This window comes from Drosophila navojoa, chromosome 3 (genome assembly GCF_054131105.1).
Source record: "Drosophila navojoa isolate 15081-1374.11 chromosome 3, UAZ_NAV_1.0, whole genome shotgun sequence".
Classification (NCBI taxonomy): domain Eukaryota; kingdom Metazoa; phylum Arthropoda; class Insecta; order Diptera; family Drosophilidae; genus Drosophila; species Drosophila navojoa.
Window position 1 is genome coordinate 20,083,636 of NC_142891.1, and position 21,722 is coordinate 20,105,357.

At 45.0% G+C, this 21,722-nt stretch overlaps 1 protein-coding gene across 1 annotated transcript; it reads left to right on the plus strand.

Annotated features, from left to right (window-relative positions):
• The first annotated feature begins 305 nt into the window (after positions 1–305).
• Positions 306–1,077, plus strand: LOC115562009 (uncharacterized). Its single transcript, XM_030382711.2, has one exon. It carries the CDS (start codon positions 430–432, stop codon positions 859–861), a length of 432 nt encoding a protein of 143 aa, XP_030238571.1. The 5' UTR covers positions 306–429; the 3' UTR covers positions 862–1,077.
• Positions 1,078–21,722: the final 20,645 nt, after the last annotated feature.

Here is a 21,722-nt window from a genome sequence, read left to right on the forward strand (position 1 = left end):
AAGGATTAGACTGTCGATCCTACAACATAGTGCTGTAAAATATTTAAAAATGATTAATTTCTTCATTTCAAGTGTAATGTATTTTATTTATCTATGCAAACTAAATCATTAATAAATAATTAACAATTATTTTCAAATAATTTAGTACATTTAGTAAGACAGTTCCTATTCGAATGAATGTAACCTTTTTAAATTTGCAACGGTCAACAATGTTTGCGTGCGCCATCTATCTTTCATTTCACATTCAATAGCAGTGGTGCTCGGCTGGCAACGCTGCTCAGCCCAGCTGTTGTTGCTAGCTATCTGGCAGCACTGTGACGATAAAAACAAATTCGATAGACACAGAATGTAGAGCAACAAGAAAATAAACAAAATTATGCTGATAACAATATATAATAATATTAAGGATTAATACGGACAAGCCAAACTATGGAACTTGGCAAGCAAAAGAAGCGACGCAAGCAGCGCAAACGAAAACATCAGCGTAAGAAGCCAAAGGCGTCATCTACAGCAACAGCAGCAGCAGCTGCGGCCGTGGGCGCACCACAGTTGCCCGCCGAGATTTGGTGCAGCACGTACAAGTCCCTACTAGCGTGGCATCAGGCACAGGTGCGCAGCGTTTGTGGCAGGCAAATGGAGCAGGCGGAAGCTGAAAGCTGGAGTGAGAGGGAGGACGAAGATGACGACGAGGAGGTGGAAGAAGAGGAGCTGGAGGAGCAGCAGTTGTTCGCTGACACTGACGAGGTGGAGGAAGTGGATGAGGAATATCTCAAGTTTCTGGAAATTACACTGCGGCATCAGGAGGAATTAAAGCGCACGCGTGCCGCAGCTGCAGCTGCAGCTGCCGTCGCAGAAACTTAACTGCCGAAACCCACCGAGAAATTAGATTTAAGTTTTTCAATTCAAGATTTTATATAGACATACAATGAAAATTCGCTTTAGAGATAGAGTAAGGAACGATTCATGATTGTATATAAAAATTTTTGTAATTTGTAAATTCCAATATTTTGATTGATATGTTAAATGTTAAAATAAGCAAATGGAATATGATTTTCTCTTAATATATGTTAACGTAAAAGTACAGAAAGTCTAATCGAAAAATTATATGATACGTATTTGATAACAAACATTTGGAAGACTTAAGCTCTGACATCCAATGTATAGCTCATCCTAAAAGCAAAGTCTATCAGATATAAACTAATTCCGCGAAAGAGTTTCACAGATCTTAAAGTAGGTAACAATAGGTAACATTCCATGAATCCGTTCTGCGAATACGTTCGCTACGTTCCATGCACACGTTTCTTTAATTATGAAGCGCATCTCTTCAGAGTTGTTCGCCCTAGAAAACGGTAAGTTAATAGAGTTTTCACTGTAGACAGCAACAACACTTTTTAATGCTAACAGGCGCCTTTGGCAGGCGACGCGTGGGCGTGGGCGTTGCGTATGCATGTGCAACTGTAAAACTGGCCAGAGGAGCTGCCCGGCCACGTTCCCAGAACTTTTCTTGGCCAGGCTAATGAAGTTGGGAAGACGCACATTAAACTGACCGAGACAAATGGGAGGCCATTTATAAGCAACACACAAAGAAAGCTTCAAATTAAGGCTGCCAAAACGGATAGAGAGAAAGAGAGCGACAGAGATAGAGAGAGTAATATAAAGTGAGCGAGAGAGAGGTAGCTGCCATTTCATCAGGGCAAGCCGAAAATATATTTAACAGTGTAAATTTATGCGGGACGCCCATTAATATTGAGAAGCAGCAGCCAGATCTCTTACTCTCTCGTCCGCTTCTCTCTTCCTTCCTGGTGCTCCCTTTCTCTGGCTGACTGGGTCATCAGCGAGCTTTGTATGCTACTCCAGTTGTAGGCGTGGCAACGCATTAGCCGCATTTCGCGCCGCTTTTCGACAGAAAAACCAAATTAAGTTATCCGATCGTTGGTCCCAGCCACAGCTTACAGCTCAGAGCTCAGACTCCAAGTCCGAGTCATTCGTTTGTGGAGCAGCAGACAGTGGCTACCGCCAGCCTGGGCCGCAGGTGTCGCAAACTAGAGACCGAGAGGCGACCTTTCTATAACTGCAAGCTGCATAAATCATGCACTGAAAGCAGGTGAAAAAGCTGCTACCTAACCCATGAAAACTTAGGGAAGGCCAAGCCGAAATTGGGGCTACAACTTGGCACTCCAATTGACTCTTTTTGTTCAGGATTTGAACTGACTGACGAGGTTAGCTGAGCACAAGGGATTTTCACGTGAATGAAGTCCACTTTTCTTTTAGGTTGCATAGTTCTATTCGGAAGGTCCAACTAGCTGCAATAGATAAATAATTGATGAATAAATTCTTTGAAATCGTGCATAAGGTTGTATTCAAGCATATAAATATATTTTATTTATCATAGCTAACGTATCAAATTTAACATATTCAAAAAATTAAAATATATACTATATTTTTGTATACAATTAGGAAAACAATAAATATACAAATTTAATATTTTAATTTGAATTATTATAATAAGTATTATTTTTTTTTTGTATATATACAAATTAAAGATAAAGATTTATGATTCTAGTATTTTAGAATGAAGTAAAAAAAAAAAAATATTTATAATATATATAATCCTATTAATTATTTTTTAATAAGAATAAAATATATGTATAAAATTTACTGAATCTAATCGGTTGTTAGGCTAAGTTATATTATTACATGCTAATCTCAACGTAAACAAATTAAAAAAAAGTTTCATCTTAAGTTAAAGTTTAAGCTTACTAGAAAATAGTTTTCTTCGTTTTACAAGCAGTTCATAGCGAGAGTAAGCTGTTACTGCATGGCTTGCAGTCACTCATTTGTGCCAGGATGATGCAAAAGATCATTGAAAATGGCCGCCGGTTCCGGTTGCTAAATGATGCAGCAGTTGGTAATGTTGTTGCTGTTGTTGTTGTTGTTGTTGTTATTGCTAAGCGACAGCTGTGTGAAGCAGAGAGCAGCAGCAGAGGCCTCTAATTAAATGGGTGTAGCTGCTGAATGCTGCTAATAACCAACAGGGCAACAGCAGCAACACAAGCAACAGCAACAGCAACAACAACAACAGCAGCAACAACAGCAACAACACAGCTTCAACGAGCAGTCAACGATGTGGAAAACAAACAAGCCAAACCCAAAGGGCTCAGCTCTTCTTCTTCTACCACCTGTTGCCATCTCTTTTCGCTAATGGACTCTTTCAGTTCGTTTTGCTGCTAGTAGGGCGATGGGTATATGGATTTTGTCAATCCTAGTGCAAATGAGATGTAGTTGCAATTTGTTGCTGTTGCTGCTGATTGAAATTTGTTGCATATTTCTCTGATTGCAGCCAATTTCAGCTTCAGGAAAAGAAAATGCCAACTGAACATATATTGTTCCCACATTTCTATATAATACAAAAATCTGTAGCCAAGGGTATAGCATCTTCGGCTTACTATTCTACTTTTTACAATTTAGTTTTTCTTAGTTGTTGTTGTGCTACGTGCTTGGCGGCCATGTTGGCAAGTTTGTGTCTGAAGTCTTTTGATTTAGCATGCGATATGAAACACCCCCGACACTGCAAAAAGAGATCTGGCGAGATCTTGATGTGTCGCATGTAATGCATATATTTTATGACACACCAGCTGAAAAACCTGCTGCTGCTGCTCGAATGGAGGCCAACGAGCCAGATTGCTGGATGCTGTGTACGAGAGAGAGAGAGAGACAGAGAGAGGGAGCGAGACAATCTTTGGTGCCAGACAAATTGTTGCCTACAAATCAATTAAATTGCTAATGTAGCGCGACAACAAACAAAACGGCAGCAGCAGCAGTAGCAACAACAACAGCAACAACAAACAGCAGCAGCAACAGCAGCAAATCGTGTATTGGGCTCACAATTTAATGGAGCCACATTCCAGTGGCTGGGCAAAAGCGCCATTGTCATAGCTCCAAAGTCAGCCAATGCCGCCAAAGCGACCGCAAGAAATGGATAAACATATTGCAGATTGTTTTTTCTTCTTTTTTTTTCGGCTAGTCTATGGCAGCAGCAGCAGCAGCAGCAACAATAATAATGAGAGGCTCCCCTCTCACAATGGAAGCTGAACTAGGCATGCGAACCTCCATGGAGCTGCACGAAATCAAAACAGAAGCAAATTTGCAGGTCAGAAAACCAAAAGCTCCACGGGATATATATTCTTTAGCTTGAAGATAATTCCAAATCAAAGCCAGTGAATAAATGCAAATAAATTTAAGACTAAGAGGACAAAGGAGGGGTAGTAGCAGCTGCAGCAATTCTGGCTAATATTATCTCAAACTGAAGAGCAATAGAAAATGTTACTTGGGCTTAACAGACCAAACGAATTTTGTATCTACAAAGCCCCAATGAGGAAAATATATTTATATGTAATATCTTAAATCGCTTCAATACATGCAATGAAGCTTAGGAATATATTTTATATATATTATATATTAATGATGTATCATCTGGAAGATGATTATGTATCATCTGGAAGGTATCTATTTATTTATTCATTTCGTAGACGTTAGAGTTAATATAAAGTTAAAACTAGCTGAAGATTTAGTACTGTCTATTTGGATCCTCGGCTTGCAAATATTTCTTAATTTAACTAAGCATAAAAAACTTAGGAGTTTTATATGGCGGAGTAAATCTATGGAGAATTAGTAGATTACAAAGTGAACGAGAATAAAAGGAACATCGGGTGATTACTTAAGGTTCCATTGATACCATCGTCTTATAGAGTGCTTTGTACAACAGTTCAGAGAATAGCATAGACGAACTTATTTAAATTTATACATACAAAATTTCTAGGCGCTGCAAATCTGTGAAAGCAGCTAACATAATTGTGTCGCACGATTGTAGAATTCTTCTCTGGCTATTAATTAACTTGATTAATTGAATTTTATTCCAGAATATAGAAGTTCGAATCCAGTTGTCTAATCTTTAAAGGTGAAGTTAAGATCCAGAAATCCTTGTAAATAAATGTGGGCTGTCGCTGGAGGTAAATAATATTGCCGTTTCTCAGTTGACAAAGCCTCATACTGAGGCAACAGCGACTCTATTGAAATGATATTATATCTGATTTTAGCAAGTGCCATTAATATTATCTTCAATTTATTTGTGCTCATACAAATCAAAATCATTTGGAGAATAAAAAAGCAAAAAATAATCATTTAGAACTTATTTATTTATTAACTTATACATAATTGTTTAATAATGGGCATAAATCATGCTCCCATATAATATTAGATCATATCATACAATTTTATTATTATACAAAACGATTTCTCAGTTAGTTTTTCAACCGGTGTGCAGTCGGTGCTGCCTGCGCTCTAATTCACACATTGATATTTTCATGCGTCCAAGCAGCCTCCCACTGTTTGGGCTGTTGTCGTTGTCACCAGCACCAACAGCAGCAGCAGCAGCAGCAGCAACAACTGCAATTGTAAACAGGTTGTGTTGCTGCTGGCAATTCTGGAGTTGGCTACACGCTGCTGCGTCGCTGTCGAAATTCATTGAATTCAAAACCAATTTCAAGTCCAGTTTCAAGTTGCATTTGTCTTAGTTTCAGTTTTCAGTTTTCAGTTTTCAGTTTTGTTTTGTGTTTGCCCATTTGTCGCGATAGAAGGCGGCTGTGGCGGCTGTTTGGGGCGGGGCGGGATGGGGCGAGGGCAGCGTGAGAGAGAAAGAGATCTCAGCAACAAACTGCGCCAGCGCACGCGTTCAATTAGCTGCAAATTGCAAATCGTGCGGCGCATGCGCAACGTCCGCTGTCCAGTGGCAACAACATGTTGCAGACACTGCTGCTGCTGCTGTTGCCAGCAACAGTTGCTAATGTGTTGTCAACAGAACTCGCGCTGACAGCAGAATCGAAAATATTTCATTTCAAATTTGCGCTGCGTGTGAGAAAGTGTGCGAGCGAGTGGGAACTAGCAACAGTTGCTGCTGCTGCTGAAGCTCGTTTTGCTGTTGTTGTTTCCTTTTTTAATTGTGCGCACTGAGTTATGTTATAGACACAGAGCTCACATCCTGTGTGCCTGGTCTCAAATGTCGCTTTGTTGTCTGTCGCTCATTCTAAGCACAAGCGCTGCTCGTAACTCAGCAGCAACATTTGCATCTGCAGTCGGAGCAACAGCAACAGCAGCAGCAGCAGCAACAGCAACGGATTGCATTCCTTTAAGCAGTTCAGTTTCAGCGCGCATTCGGTTTGCAATTTTTGTCATTTGAGTGAATGATAACTGACAGTTAAACAGGCAACCCGCCAGCCCGCGTCCGCTGCTGTGTTGCTGCTGCTGCTGTTGCTCCTGTTGCTGCTGTTGTGGCCCTGGCCTGGCCTGTCGTCTGCTGTCGCCGTTGCATCCTGAGGGCAGTTTTTTGTTTTCGCTCTTGCTTCGGCCAAAGGTAAATGTCAATAAATATTGGCAATGCTGACTGCAGTCGCTGTCATTGTCATGGATGTTGTTGTTGCTGCTGCTGTTGCTTTGGAATGCCTCAACTGGCAACTGTTGCAGTTCGGCTTGTTATCCCATTCGCGCGCGAGCATAAATTCTATCAACAAGCAAATGGAAATATTAAGTAAATTTAGATGTTGCACAAAGCTAGCTCTGAGCAGGGGGCAAGGGGACACGCGGCAGGCATTGCTGCTTTTGTTTACGCGCTCAAAGCAACCGCCGCCGCCTATCCAGGCACTGATTCTATGGATGCAATGCGAAACCAACCGCAGTGTAACATACATCATTTTCACACCGAAACGCAATTGATGATGAGACCATGATGAAAGGAAACCTGTGGCAAACCTCAAGGCGAGAATTATGAGCGACAACAACAGCAGCAGCAACAGCAGCAGTAACAACAGCAACAGCAACAGCAAATGACTTTGAACTGAGAATTTGCAGCTAATAATTTACACAAAAGCGTTTTTAATCATCCTGTGCCGTGGAAGCCTACACGAACGTCCAATAAATTGCCAGCGTGGCAGCACCAGCAACAACAGCAACAACATCAGCCAGCTAAAGCTAAGAAATATTTACAACAAAGCAATCAATCAGCGCATTGCTCAATACGCGGCCATAGTCAATGATACCACACTGCATTTCGTACCACTGTAGCGGGCCTCTGCCCGGCCAATGCATTGTGTCAGTCAAGCGAGAGGCAGACAGAGGGACGGCCAGACGGACAGGCACTGGGAGCAGTGGGAATGCCAATGGCAATGGCAATGGCCATGGCAATAGCATTGCCGATGGCCACCAGATCATTGATAATGATCTGAGCCGCAACTAGAGTGCAAGCTGCAAGCTGCGAGTTGCAAGTTGCAAACGGCAGCAACTCCCCCGCTGCAGCCCGCCAGGACAAACGGTGGAGCAGAGCGCCAAAGACCAAAATCACAAAAGTATGCGTAATGGCCCCAGGGAGCTGAGCGCAAGGCCTGCGGTTGTTTTGCCTTTTGTCTAGATTCTCGCCAGCGATGAGAAAACGCGTCATAAATGCGTAAAGTTGACGACAGCAGCAGCAGCAGCTACAGCAACAGCAGCAACTGATGGACAACCTGCGCTTGTGTGGATTTCGCAAAAGGAGGAGCTGGAGCAGGAGCAGGGACAGGAGGCGTAGTGCTTGTCTCGGCAGTCTTCATCATATTTAATGGTTGTGTGATAATATGCCACGTTGCTGTTGCTGCTGCTGCTGCTGCCGCTGTTGTTGCTGTTGCTCTGACTGTTGCTGTTTGTACGCCAGCAACATGGCCATAAACAGTCTGCTGCAGTTGCAGTTGTGCACAAAATGCAACGCAAAACTCAATTAAAGAACGCATTGCAGTCACATTGCAGCCATGATACTTTTTAGCTAGACGCGGCAGCAACTGTTGCTCATCATCATCGTGTTGCTGCGGCTCTGCTCTTGCTGATGATGATAAACAACTGACATTTTGAAGTGCCAGTTCGACAGCGTTGTTGCTGTTGCTGTTGTTGCTGTTGCTGTTGCTCATAAATATGGTCATTGCTGAGTCGTCCTCATCATCAACATCATTACGAGCAACTGCAGCTTGGGCAGCATCGTTGTGGTCATCTACAAGTTGGTTATTAGTCGCCCGGAATGTTGGCGATGCGCGTTAATTAACTCATCAATTTTTTTCATTTTATTCGCCTGCCAGCAGCAGCAACAGCCAAAAGGATTTTGGCTACCAGCCTTAGCTAACAAATCACAAGAGTTGCCTGCCTGCCTGCGATTGTTGCTGTTGCCTGCGCTGTTGTGAGTGCGTGTGAGGTGGCATTCCGCTTGCCACCCACCCCCTTCTAGCTGCCCTTTGAGCAGTCGGCTATATATATATATATTTTCTTAGCGAAATTAAGTACCTACTAGAATGTAGTTGAAAATGTCTTTAATAATGACAGCAACTATGTGTGGAACTTGAAAAGCGCGTAAGCATCATCAGCTTCACAACACGTTCATGTGTCGTCGCTCATGTCCATGCCTCTCCACCCCCTGTTGCCCCCCTGCCTCTGCTGCTTGTCCTTTAGCTGACTGGCTGATAGTTGCTGCTGCTGCTGCTGCTGTTGTTGTCTGTGCGCAATAATCTGGAACGCCATTTTTATTGCTGCCACTCGCTGGGGCATTCCTCGTGGCTCGATTCGTGTGTCCATTTCTTGATGCCATTCACATTCGTGTGCGCACAGCTCACTGGGCCACTGACTCAGCTCGTTGGCTCCTGCTGCCTGCTCGCCAGTGCTTCAGCTGCTCAGTCTCTCAGTTCGTAGTCGCAGTTTCAGCCTGCTCGTTGTCATCTTAAGCAATCATCTCATAATCGGCAGTGGCAGCGATTCTGACTCCAGCTCTCCGACTCTTGCATTTATGCGGCGTCTTCGCTGTCAGCAAATCCCAAGCAGCCAAATCGGTGCAGCAGCATCAACAACAGCAACAACAGCAACAGTTGCTGACACATCGTCAAGATGCTGATAGAAATCTACGCATCGGCTCCAGATCTGGAGCGTATTTTGATTGATTGCTTAGCTTGCTCTGAAGGCGGCTGCAGCGGTGGCCATTTTCATCTTCTTCTTCTTATTATTTTTTGCCGCTTTTGGTGTTAATAATAATTATTTGCAGCGAATTGCCAGAAAGAAGAAGAAAAGGCTCTAAGAAAGAGAGACAGACATATATCATAGCATTTATATCTTTAGAATATAGAAAGAGTTCATTAGCGTAATGCTACAAATCATATAGAAGTTGCTCGGCATGTTGCTGCGGGGCTGTGGGGCTGCGACGGCAACAGTAGCAACATTGCGACGCTGCCGTGTGTGGCATGCAACCGAAATTTGTTGGCTGCTGTTGTTGGTTATTGTCATTGCTGAGAGTTAGGCAGAGACGAAGAGAGCTGCAGCAGCAGCAGCAACAATGTAACATTGCTGCAATTTAAATAAGTGCCCAGCAGCAACAGCGCCAACAACAGCAACAACAACAGGCAGGAGATAATTGTTGCTCGTTTTGTTTGTTTCGTTTCTAGCGCTCGTCTTTATTTTGCTCCTTTTGGCGACGCCGGCAACACGAAGGTCAGCAGCAGCAATTGTTGCGGCTGTTGCTGTTACTGTTGCTGTTGCCTGAAGCCTTTGGCCAGCCGCTTACAAGCGTTGCGAATTCCGCGCGTCTGTCGCCATAATTGTTGCATTGCCCCACTGTCCCTCAACACTTTGAGAGATCAGCAATTGCTGTGGCTGTTTAATGAGTGCAACAGCAACATCAGCAGCAGCAGCAGCAGCAGCAACTGTGGCATGCGAGGTGTCTAAATTAGCTGGGAACGCGTTTTTCGGTTTGGTGTGCGCGGTCATCAAAAGCGGCATATCATCGCCGACGCCGTCGCCGTTGCTGTTGCTGTTGCTGTTCCCGTTGACGTCGCTTGTAATTAGGACCAGAGCAGAATGCCAAAAAAGTATCAGCAGTAACAACAACAGCAATGCTTCGGCTAGCGGGAGGAGGGTGGCAGAAGCTACACACAAGATTTGTCAGTCGCAGCGGCAAATAATAAAATCGGTAGCAATTGCAATTGTTGTCGAATGTTCTGTTGCTGCTGTTGCTGCTGCTGCTGCGGCTGCTGCAGCTGCACAAAGGGTTGGCGGCTGTACCATGGACTCCCTGTGCTGTTGGTGGTGGCCACGGCAACATGTTGATCACTGATATCGTCTGCACGATTTGCACAACAGGTAGACTGCAGCGCCAAGAGAAGCTGCTGCCCATTGCTGACGTTGCTGCTGCAGTTGCTGCTGATGCTGCCTGCTGTTTTGTGTGGACAGCTTTTTGTGCTGCTGCTGCTGCCTGTTGTTGTGGGTTTTTGTTGATCTGGCAACTTCATTACTTGACAGCGCACGACTTTGATATAGAAGCCCCAGTTCAACTGCAAAAATGCATTTCAAATGACCAACAGCAGCAACAACAGCAACAGCAGCATATGTTGCTGCGACTTTTTGTGCATGTGGCATATGGCTGTAATCAATTTTACAAGTTTTTATTGATGGCAACAGTGTCGCCGCATGTGGCAAGTTGCGTTTGGGCTGGCTGCACACGGTGGTGTCCTTGAGCCGGGCAGCCAAACGGCCAAGCGGCAGCAACCACAGCGGCGACCCACTAAGCTGTCGAGCAGCCATTGGCGGCGGCCCAACACTCGTGTGTGGCATTGTGCAGCGTGCCTCGGCTGACACCTAGACACATTTTTGCTGTGGCACAAATCAAAAGGCAAACATTTTCACTTTCAATTACAGCAATTAAAGCGAGCAATGATAATAACTTATTTAAGACGCGCTCGGCTACAACGTGGCCAGTTGCCTGTTGCTGGTTGCCTGTTGCTGGTCGCTGGTTGCTGCCACAGGCCAAAAACTGGACGTGCCACGCAATGAGGATGCTGCTGCTGCTGCTGCTGTTGCTGGCATTGCAAAACTAGTTCAGCTGCCTGCGCAAATTGAATTTTCGAAAACTATGCAACACTCATACGCCCCGTGGGTCCTTGAGCCCCCTGCCACTGCCCCTGCTGCTGCGCCGCTGCAATTGCAGCATAAACGCTTTTTAATTGAATACGAATTCTGTTACGCTTCTCGACAGCTGCGGGGCTGTAGGGCAACTGGGGGCGTGGGGGCCGAGCGCTGCCTGTCCTCGATATGCGATTCGCGATCAATGCTGCTGCTGGTGCTGTCGTTGCTGTTGTTGTTGTTGCTGTTGTTGCTGCTGCTGTTGTCGTCGCTCGTTTTTGAAGTCATCGCCCAGTGGCTCACTTACAACTGGCCGCCGGGCATCCTTTTTGGTTAGCTGCTTGTTGATTTTTTGTGTCTATAAAGTTTTATATATATACACGATATATATACATATATATATATATATACTATATATATATATTGTTAATTTATAGAAGTTTTTTGTGACTGCTGCTGCTGCTGCTGCCGTTGAAATGCCTTGGTCGTTGTCATTAAAACGCGCGATGGGACATCGATTTGTTGTTGTTGTTGTTGCTGCTGCTGTTGTTCTCTTTGTTGTTGCTGTTGCTGTTGCTGCTGCTACTGCTGCTGCAGTTTCTCGTTTTGTGCTGCTCTTCTTTGGCGTTTTCTCTTTGCTGCTTGTTGATTTTTGTCGTTTGCCTTTTAAATGAAAATAACGATAAATCAAAGGTCGCTGTCCACAGCGTACCCAAAATGCATTGCATTTGGAGTGTTTCATTTAGTTACACTGTGCTACACTAAACTGATTTTGATTTTGCTGCGGCAGCAATGCGTAAGCAATATGCTATTGTAAAAGAAATATAAAGAGAGAGAGAAAGAGAGAGCGACAGAGAGCGAGAGAGATAGAGGGAGAGAGGTAGAGTTAGTTCATTGAAATATTAACATTCTACATAACTACATATTTCATTTGAAATAAATCCAAGCAGGAGCAGCTGGCCAGCTTAGGCTACCCATTCGATGCACACACTCACACACACACACACAGGTGCACACTCACCCACAGAGCGGCGACCACTCTCCAAGTTTTGTGCTACTGATGAGGCACGATGATTAGCTGAATCCAAACTGAATCTGAGATGAAGCACGAGCCGCATGCAGTTTAGCTAGGCTAAAGCTAAAGCTTAGGCTAAGGCCAAGCTGATTCTCCGACTGCCACATACCTGTTGCTTTCCAATTGCAACTCGAGCGAAAGTGCAGCCCAGTCACCTGTGCTGGAGCTGGAGCTGCAGTCAGAGACAGAGCTAGAGTTGGAGTTGGAGTTGGAGTGGAGTTGGAGCCTTTGGTATTCGCGTATCGCTTAACGATGCTGCGAGTAGGTGGCCCACTGTAACGGTGCCCGGTCCTGAGAACCTGGCGCAGAGGTTAAGCAATAGTCGGCGGCCAGACCAGAGCACTCTGATAGCCCCGCACAGTTGCAGCTGGAGCCTGAGACACTGGGATGCCATTGTGGAGGCCTAATTAATTACCACGCCGGTGGCTTTCTCTAATGGCTGCTACGTCTGGCAATTGTTCCCGCCTGTGCTCGGGCCTCGGCTCCTAATGTAGATATTCCATTTGCCATTAGCCAAAAGAGTTGCCAGTGATGAGCGACTGGCGACGTCTGACGACGTCATATGACTGCTCGTTCAGCCAGCAGGGAACGGGGCGGCGGGGAGGGCGGAGTGTGGTCTACTCGCTTGTCGATGCTTGATCTGGCTGATGCCTGCGCCTAGCGCTGACTGCTGCACTTAATCTCCAGACCAGAGAGACAACAACAGCAACACAGCAACAACAACAACAATTGAGATTATATCTCATCAAAGAAGCACGTTTTTGAAATTACCGTACTAAGTGGGCGTCTAACTGTGCCAGTGTGTGTGTGCCAGTGTGTGTGCTGCTGCTGCTGTCCGCTCAATCTATCCTGTAGCGTTCCCCTCCTCTCGTCCCTTGCGTATGCCACTCATTCAACAAGCTCAGCAAATTTTCTTCAAATTTTCCACGCTTGCTTTATGCAATTTGTCTACTTTGGCGAATTCTGCGCCTACACTAAGCTACAAAACTTACAACAGTTCATTTAATAATGTCTTTAACGCTATTTAATGCCATGTGTTTGGGCATGGGCTTCATGGGCTTCAAGGGAACAAATACCATTTTAATTCAACGATTTTTATTATCTGATATTTTCTATTATTTTGTGAGCTCTGCTTAATCATAGCCTCTTTTTCTTCAGCTTGTAGCATAGTGTAATTCTGAATAGCTACAATATACGTAGATAAACCGCAAGCTCAACTCCATTGCCGAAATCAAAGTAAAACAGAGAAACAGAGTTCTCAGAGAGTCGTCGACGTACTTATACCCTGGATATGACGTGAATATATAAATATATCCAGCTGATGACACCAGCAGTCAGTACTTAATTTATGTTAGTTTTCATTTTATAATAATTCTAGCGTCAAGTAAATATATGAATACAGATTTTTAAATTTAATTAAATTGAATTTTTCCACTAAAATCTACAAATTATATGAACTATTTTTTTTTTTCAAATAAATTTTCTTTATTAAAATAAAAGGAATTAAGATTCATTGTGCTTATCTCAACTTTTATAATAATATAACGATAATAAAATAATTGTGGAAACATCGTAGCCCTTTGTGGACAATTAAATGAGATCAAATTTAACAGAGTGCTGTTAATAGCATAACATGATATGGTGCGGGAGGAACAATTCATGTTAATGGGATCTGGGATTAACAAATATTTTTATAATTAAAAACAAATATCTGCCTGAGATTTATCACCTTGTAACAATTGTCGCGGCTCTTATGAAAGTTTTTTTAGTAAATATAGAGGTACATATAACATAAACTCAATGATTTCAAACATCCAACATTCCATTGGATGCCAGGGTATTCGAATGTTTTATTAAAAATATTTTAATGCCATTTAGGATTAAACATGAGGCAAGTGTATTAACCCCTGGCGGGGCGGTGAGGCGAGGGACCACACCGAAACAGCTGCCCTCGAAACGGCTCGACTACCGTCGGGGTCAAATGTGGCTACCAATGGCCATTGGCCATTGACTTGGAGCTGAAGTTGAAGTTGGAGCTGGAGCTGCTGTTGCTATTGCTGTTCCTGTTGCTGCGGCGTTTCGCATTTCGCGCGATGCGTTTGTCGTCTGCTGCTGCTGTTGCTGCTGCTCGGGGTCAGGTTCAATTTGGTGCGTGGAGAGACGTGCAGAGAATTGGAGGCGGTGTTTGTTGCTGCAACTTGCAACTGGCAACTGGCAACGAGCAACGGGCAGCGGGAAACGGGCAAGTGTTGCATGTTATGTTTGGCAGCCCACTGACCAACAGCGGCTGCAGCTGCAGTTGCTCCCCACGGCGCATGGACAATTTCTGGCTAATTTCCCCATGCAAACCCCTACATTACACCACCCCCCGCCCCCTTGGCGCTCAACTCTCTCGCATTTCTAATAATGCAAATCTCAGGCGCTGCATCTGCAAATGGGAAATGCGCCTGCTGCTTCATGCAGAGCGACAGACAGAAAGAGAGAATAAGTGACAGAAGAAGAGCGAGAGAGAGGGAGAGAGAGAGGGCATGCTTATCAAGAGTTAGAGGCAGCGGGTGAGAGGGGCTAACAACGGCACTGGAGTCGCAGCAGACAGAAAAAAATGTTTGCAATGCTTAAATAAATAAAATGAAGAAATTGTAGAATCACGACGAGGCAACAACTAGCAGCAGCAACAGCCAGCAGCAGCAACTGTTGCTGGCTTGCCATTGGCAATCGCTGCCATATTCTGGGCATATCCGAGCCATATCCATGACTGCTTCGGTTTCATGGCCATGGTTTCATTAGGGCCAAGATTATGCAAACAAACTCCGACAATTGCCTCTGATGAGGCGAAGCTACAAGCAGCCGGCCAGGGGGACGAGGGCATGGGGCACTACCGTTCCGGGAGTCCCGTTTCGTTTGCAACTGTGGCATTTGATTTGTGCCTTGAATGAAATTTACTTGACATCGTTTAGATACCCTGCGAATATTGCAGTTACCCAAAAGGGTGTAAAAGAGCAAGAGAATGTATATAAACATTCCTACTGTTAATTATCGATATATCGATAAATGTATTCATATGGACTTTTTGATGACAACTGATAGATAAATTTAGATATTGTATGACATGATCAGCTTTTAGTTATTATTAGACGTGAACTGATTGAAACTTTGTATATAGGTGACATCGATGGCTCAAGTTGTCGATTTTCGATTTATTACAAGATGAAACACAATAGAAATATTGATAAACGCTCTGTGTCAGCTTACAGGGCATCGTTAAGTCGTGTCTTTTTGACAATGTGCATTCCTGACTTGTTTCATAATATGCCGTTAACAGCAACTGGGCTAACGGCAACGTTTGTAATGTGTCCAATTGGTTAGCCAGTTGGCTTATCATTGTTTTTTGGCAGATTAACTAGCTGCCGCCCAGGTGGTTGGCGGGGGCCTGGAGCTGCTGGGCGGCAGCTACTCTGCTTTTACCAATTTTTCTCACACAGCAGCAATTGCACTGGATGCATGTTAATGATCTTATCGCAGTGCCTAGCATTTAATACCAAATTTGTTTTATGCAAATGAACCGAGAGCAGGCAGCAATTGCAATTGCAACTGCAACAGCAACAGCAACCGATTGCAACTGGCAACTGGCAACAGTTGGTGACAAAGTCGTATTGCAGGCGTTAGATTTGATGTTGCTGCCACTTTACGGTATTTAATTGATGTTTAACCTTGGCATGGCCCGCCGTCCGCCAATTGAAAAGTGATACCAGCCAAGCGACAACATGCAACGCAATGTTGCACCTAGCCCCGCCCCCTTCCGACCCAACTTCTCAGCGGCTGCAGCCCAAAAAGGCAGCAGATCGTGTGATTTTGAGCTTGCGATAAGCGATTGGATTTGCTGCCGTCGCTGTTGTTGTTGCTGCTGTTGTTGTTGTTGTTGCTGTTGCTGCTGCTGCAGTTGCCAAAATTGCCGGCTTTATTTAATAAATCTTTTTATGAATTCAATTTATTTTTCAATTTTTCAAACGCTGCGGCCAGCCCCAAAGAATATGCGGCACAGCTAGCAAGCGGGCGGACGGGCAGGAGACGGGCGCAACGGCGATTGCTGCGATGCGATGCCGCTAAAGATTTCAGCTCATGGTTGCCGGAGGCGGGGCTAGTGGGCAGACGGGGGCAGCAGGTGGTTCGTTTGCGTGTTTCATATTTAATCAATTTTTGGCTTATGTTGTTGCTGTTGCGATGTTGTTGCTGCTGCTGTTGCTGTAGTTTGCGCCTGAGTCGCACGCTCTTTTATCTGATTAGGCTTCAATTTCTTAATTCAGCCCATTGATTTGGATTTGGCATCGGAGTTGGATTTGGGTGCGGATTTCGATTTTGAATTTTTTGTGAATTTGAATGTGGAACGAAGCCAGGAAATCGGAGAGCCGACACGCAGACAACTTGTTTCTTGTTAACATTGAACTTTTCGTGTTTAGCATTCGATGAATCGATAAAGCGATGCTTATCGATACAGCGCAAGAGCTATGCGCTGGAAGGGGAATGGGTGAACGGCGAGAGCTCCAGCTGTAGTCTAGTTTGAATGATCATAGACAGGCCTAACTAAAGAGATCTCTAAACCTATCGATAGCAGTTAGCTATCGAAACAATTTCAGAGCACATTCGCTGATCTCAGGCTCTGCGCCATCTTCAGACGCAATCAGTGGCCGATATATGTATTTCACAGCAATACAATAGATTCTGGTGCGATACAATTTCTTTTTATTTATCTATTACAAGTCGCTGAGCCTGCCTTTGTGTGTTCCCATACTCTGCTGAAACTGTTTTTGGAGCGCGCTCGTCTAATGAGCGGCTGTTGCTCTGTTGCCCTGTGTTCTCGTTGCCGTTGTCCGGTCCAGAAAGTCGTGCAACCAGAAGCGGAAACAAGACAAATCCCATCGCCGTTGCCATTGCCATTGCCATTCCCAATCCCAATTCCAATTCCAATCCAAATGCTGTGCAGACAATGCAACAACAGCCGCTGCACATCATGACTTATGCGCCGAGAGAGTTTTCCGCGAAATTTTCGCCACAGCGAGCATGAAAACTAAAAAACAGCAAAACTCCAGGAACACCTCAGTAGCTAGTGTTGCTGCTGTTGCATTGATTCAAATGGCAGCAGCAGCAGCAACAGCAGCGACATTGTCGTTATTCAAGGCCAACAAACTGCTGGCTCACAATGAAATCTGGTCTTGGACTTGGACTCGAATCGCTTGCTTTGACTCTGCCCAAAGCTGAGGCCATAAATTAATCAAGCTCTTGGCGCTGGCTTAGGGCCTGCTCTCCGTCTACCAACCTATCTCCCTACCTCCCTCCCTCCTTCTTTCGCCTTCTCTGTCACTCTTTTGCATTTGACAATTGTGTGGCGACTGTCTCCCTCTCTCTCTGTGTGTTTGCATCCTTGTCTATTTGCCAGAAGCGCACTTTTGCTTTTGGGGGCCCCAGCGTCTGTCTTGAATGCGTCCATCTGCAAATCGCCGAGATTTGGTTATTGACAGCCGGCGGCGGCAACTCCAGTGGCAGCGGCAGCGGCAGCTACTCGATTCGCTTTTGTCTGCGCCTTTTGGCCCAATTGACAGCCTGGCAGCAGCAACTGGAACTGAGACTTGCGACTCGAACTCCAACTCCAACTGTCGACGGCCGGACGAGGCGACGTCGCGACGTTCGCTGGGTTCTCTTGAGCATTTTGTCCGCCGCTTGGGCGTAGATAATTTATGTCCTGGCATTTTTGCATACACTCGTAATCGCAAGCGCACTTATTTTTACTTTTACTTTTGCCCAGTTGCTGTTGCTATTGCTGTTGCAGCTACTGTTCCTGCTGCTGCTGCTGCTGTTGCCCTTTGTGGTTGCATCACTTGAAGTAGCCGCCGTTTACGTCGCGTCCCTTTTGTTTTAGTTCTTTTGTAAAAAATAACTCCTTTGTCCTGTCAGTCAGCGGTACGGACGATCGCCAGCTCGACGCTCGCTTTCGGTTGACCGCCCTTCCGTTCCCCTCGGCCCCGCAGCATCTACACATTTTCCTGTTGCTTTGCATACATAAATTCATCTGTGCCAGTTGCACTGGCTGTTGCCCTCGCATTGCCAGTTGCTGCAACAACAACGGCAACAGCAACTGCAACTCTCGGCCTGCACATTTTTAGCATCTGTCGCTGTTAGGGTTAATGTCAATTGGCCTGGCTACTGCCAATGCCATAAATACGATTGCAGCAAGGAATAGAGAGAGAGAGGGAGAGAGAGATGGCAGCCTGTTAGCCCTAGGGGCTGATTGCATTGTCTCACATCCTGCAACTTAGAATCCGCCTTCAATTTAATTAGCAGGTTCTGCGCTTACTTTCTAATTGCCTGCTAGAAGGGGAGTGGAGGCGGGGACAAGTGGGGGGAGGTGGTGCCTTAGTCAAGGCAAGTCAAGTGGTAATCATTGTTGACAATCACGAAAAGTTTGCGCAGCCAGCAACAGCAACCGTTGCAACTTGTTGCTGCCTGCATTTCAATATCGTGCGCGGGTCGACAAGCTGCAACAGCAACAGCAACAGCAACAACAACAGCAGCAACACACAAAAAACATTTATACAAATTCAACTGGAAAACTAACAAAACGCCAATTAATTGCCAAATAGAATGTTTATCTATGAAATCGTACGCGCTGCAACAACAGCAACAGCAACATCGGCAACAACAGCTTAGCGATAAAGGCGTGAAGGAGTTGCAGTTGCAATTGCTACAAAAAAAGCACTGCTAAGCATTAGTAAAAGTTAAGCATTTGTGACCGTAACACATTTGAGTTGGCCAATTGAAGTGGCCAGCAACAACAATTGCTGCTGCAAATGTTGCTGATGTTTTGTTGTTGCTGTTGTTGTTGTTGGTCGAGCGAAAGAAAACCAAAATAGTCGACAGTTTAGTAAAATGGCCAAATGGCAAAAGTGCGACTGCTGTTGTTGTTGGCTTTGGCTATTGCTGCTGTGAGTCAAGCAGCAACATCGGGGCGCTGCCAGCAATGGTGACGATCTAAGCGTTCAGCGTGCATCGCGAGCGGCATCTTAGATGCTTATACGACTGCACACAAACACACACACACACACTCAGTCATAGAGAGCGCGTCGTGCAGATTAGATGCCTCTTCATACATATGCAAAAGGCAGGCCGAAAGTCGTGTCGGTCGCTGCTGCTGCTGCTGTTGCTGCTGCTGCCATTGTTGTTCTTTGGTGCTGATTGTTGTTGTTGCTATTTTGCTTTTTTTGTTTGGAAGAAATGGCTTCGACTTGTGGCTCAGCCAAAGATCAAAAGTGAGTGAGCGAGGGAGAAAATGGTGTGAATGTGCCAGGGAGAGCTGAGGAGGTGCGACTTAAGTGCAACTTAAATTTTAAATGCCACTTTAATAGCATCATTTGCACACGGCCAGCTTGTTAAGCTGAACAGCAAATTTCTGGCCAAGATTGCTGACAGCCATGGAGCGAGCATAAGATCGAGCTAGAGCCAAAGGGAGCGAGGGTTGTTGCTGTTGTTGTGCCTCAGCAACATTTCTTGCAAATGAGTTGTGAACCGGAATTGCGAATGTATGCAGTTTATTTATATTACTATTTTCATTTGCTGAGAAAATAAATCAAAATCACGCAAATTGCTCAATTAAAATTACTCAACATTTTGGCGGCAGCAACTGTTGTTGTTGTTGTTGTTGCTGTTGTGAAATTAGCATTTGAATAATGAATAACAAACCGAATGCGCTGAATGCAGTCCAGCCTCAAAGCCTGGGCCAACAAACTGCTGTCATGTAAGCGACTAATTAACATGTCAGTCAGTCAGTCAGCAGCAACAGCAGCAGCAGCAAGCAGCAATAGTCGCAGCAGCAATCGTTGCCACCTTTTGGCCACCCCTCAGCCTGAGCCTTTAGCTGTTACGTATGCTACGCACAAATGCCAGTTGAATGGCTTAGAAGCAGCTAAATAAACACCAGTAACAGACAGCAGCAGGCGGCAGCAACAGGCAACAGCAACCTGCACAAGTTGCTGTCGTCGAACTAAACAAATCTCTCACGAGTTTCAAATTTGCCAAGGCAGTTGCAGCCGCAGCCAAAAATCGCCGAAAACGTTTAAAATTTTTGAATTTATTAGCCAAAAATGTGCCTGGCTAGCAGCTTGTTGGTTGATGGGTTGGGAGGGAGGGAGTGCGGGCCAACAGTTGCACTCTGTCAGCGACTGTTGCTGCTGAGTCTGGACCAGAGCCTCAGCTTGAGCCTCAGTTTGAGCTTGGGCCTGTGGCTTCCTGTGCCAATCTCTGGGCTGTCGTTGCACGGCGCTAATTATCGCTGCTAATGATGCTTTAAAAGGCAGTCGTCGACGACAGGCGGTCGACGCGCCAGCAACAGCAACATCAGCAGCAACAGTTGCGCAACGGCTGGCTGGCCAGTCGATGTTGCTGCTGCTGCTCCTTTCGCTCATCGCATGAGTAATTGACAATTTGCTGAAGTCAGCGTGTCTCCTGCGTCTGCTTGGGACCCTCGTCTCGAGCCTCACACGATACGTGACCGTACATCCCAGCCGAAGGCGAGCGAGAAGGAGAGAGAGAGAGAGGGAAACAGAGACTCGCGTTCGCTTCCTGCAATATTTGTATATGTTAATTGTGTGACTAATGACAGTCAACTTGTCATATTTTTATCAACATGTGAAGTTAACATTTTTGTTTTGTCTCGTTTGTTGCTGTTGCTGCTGCTGCTGCTGCAAGTTCGGGTTCTAAGTCTTTCGTTTTGCCTCGTCTTTGGGTGCTTTGCCGCCAGTCGGTTTAATCGGGTCACTTGTGTCAAATTAACGCTTTTAGCGTATGCAGCGCAGATAACGAGCCAACAACGACAAAATTCGTATATATATACATAAACAATACTGTATACTGTATATATAAGCATTTACCCCTCCCACACCCAGGCACACTCTCACACAAAGTCGGGGGTCTGGTTGAAAAAATTCGTTAGTACGAAAACTCAATCAAATGTCGAAACTTGAAAATCGTGATCATGGTCCTGGCTGCCTACCCTCTCTGTTACAGCCCCTGCCCCCGTCCCTCTCTCGCCATCGCCATCTGCATGCCTGTGTCTATGCCCGGCGTAATGGCTGTTGCTTTGGGCACACAGTAAAAAACAACAAACGGTAGCTGCAAACAAGACAAAAGACAAACTTATCGTTTGAATTATCGGCATTTATTTGCATTTTGGAAACCCCGCAGCCCCACAGCAGTCCCTCTCCTGCACGTTGCTCCACGTTGTTGTTGCTGCTGTAGCTATTGCTGATGCCGATGCTGTTGCTACCTATGCTCTGCCTTTAATTCACTAAAAGTTGAAAGCAAATGGGGAACAAACCAAAGAGAAGAGAAAGAGGAAGTTCAATGAAATAATGTGCTAACAGATATCCTATACTAATCACAACTTAATGCACCGATAAGAACTATCGATAGGTTGGATAGAAAAAGAGGGACTTTATCAATATATTGATAATTAATATAAAGAATAATCCATAAAAACTAAACACCCTTAGCTCATGCTTATTCTATCCCTTTTGCAATTTGTACAGGGTATATCGTGCAAAGGAAGAAGGTAACAGCCAGGGGCTCTCAATGACAATTGGCTACTTGATGGCAAGCGGCGAGCGCTGTTAAACAATATCACACATACGCGCTGCCAGCAACAGTT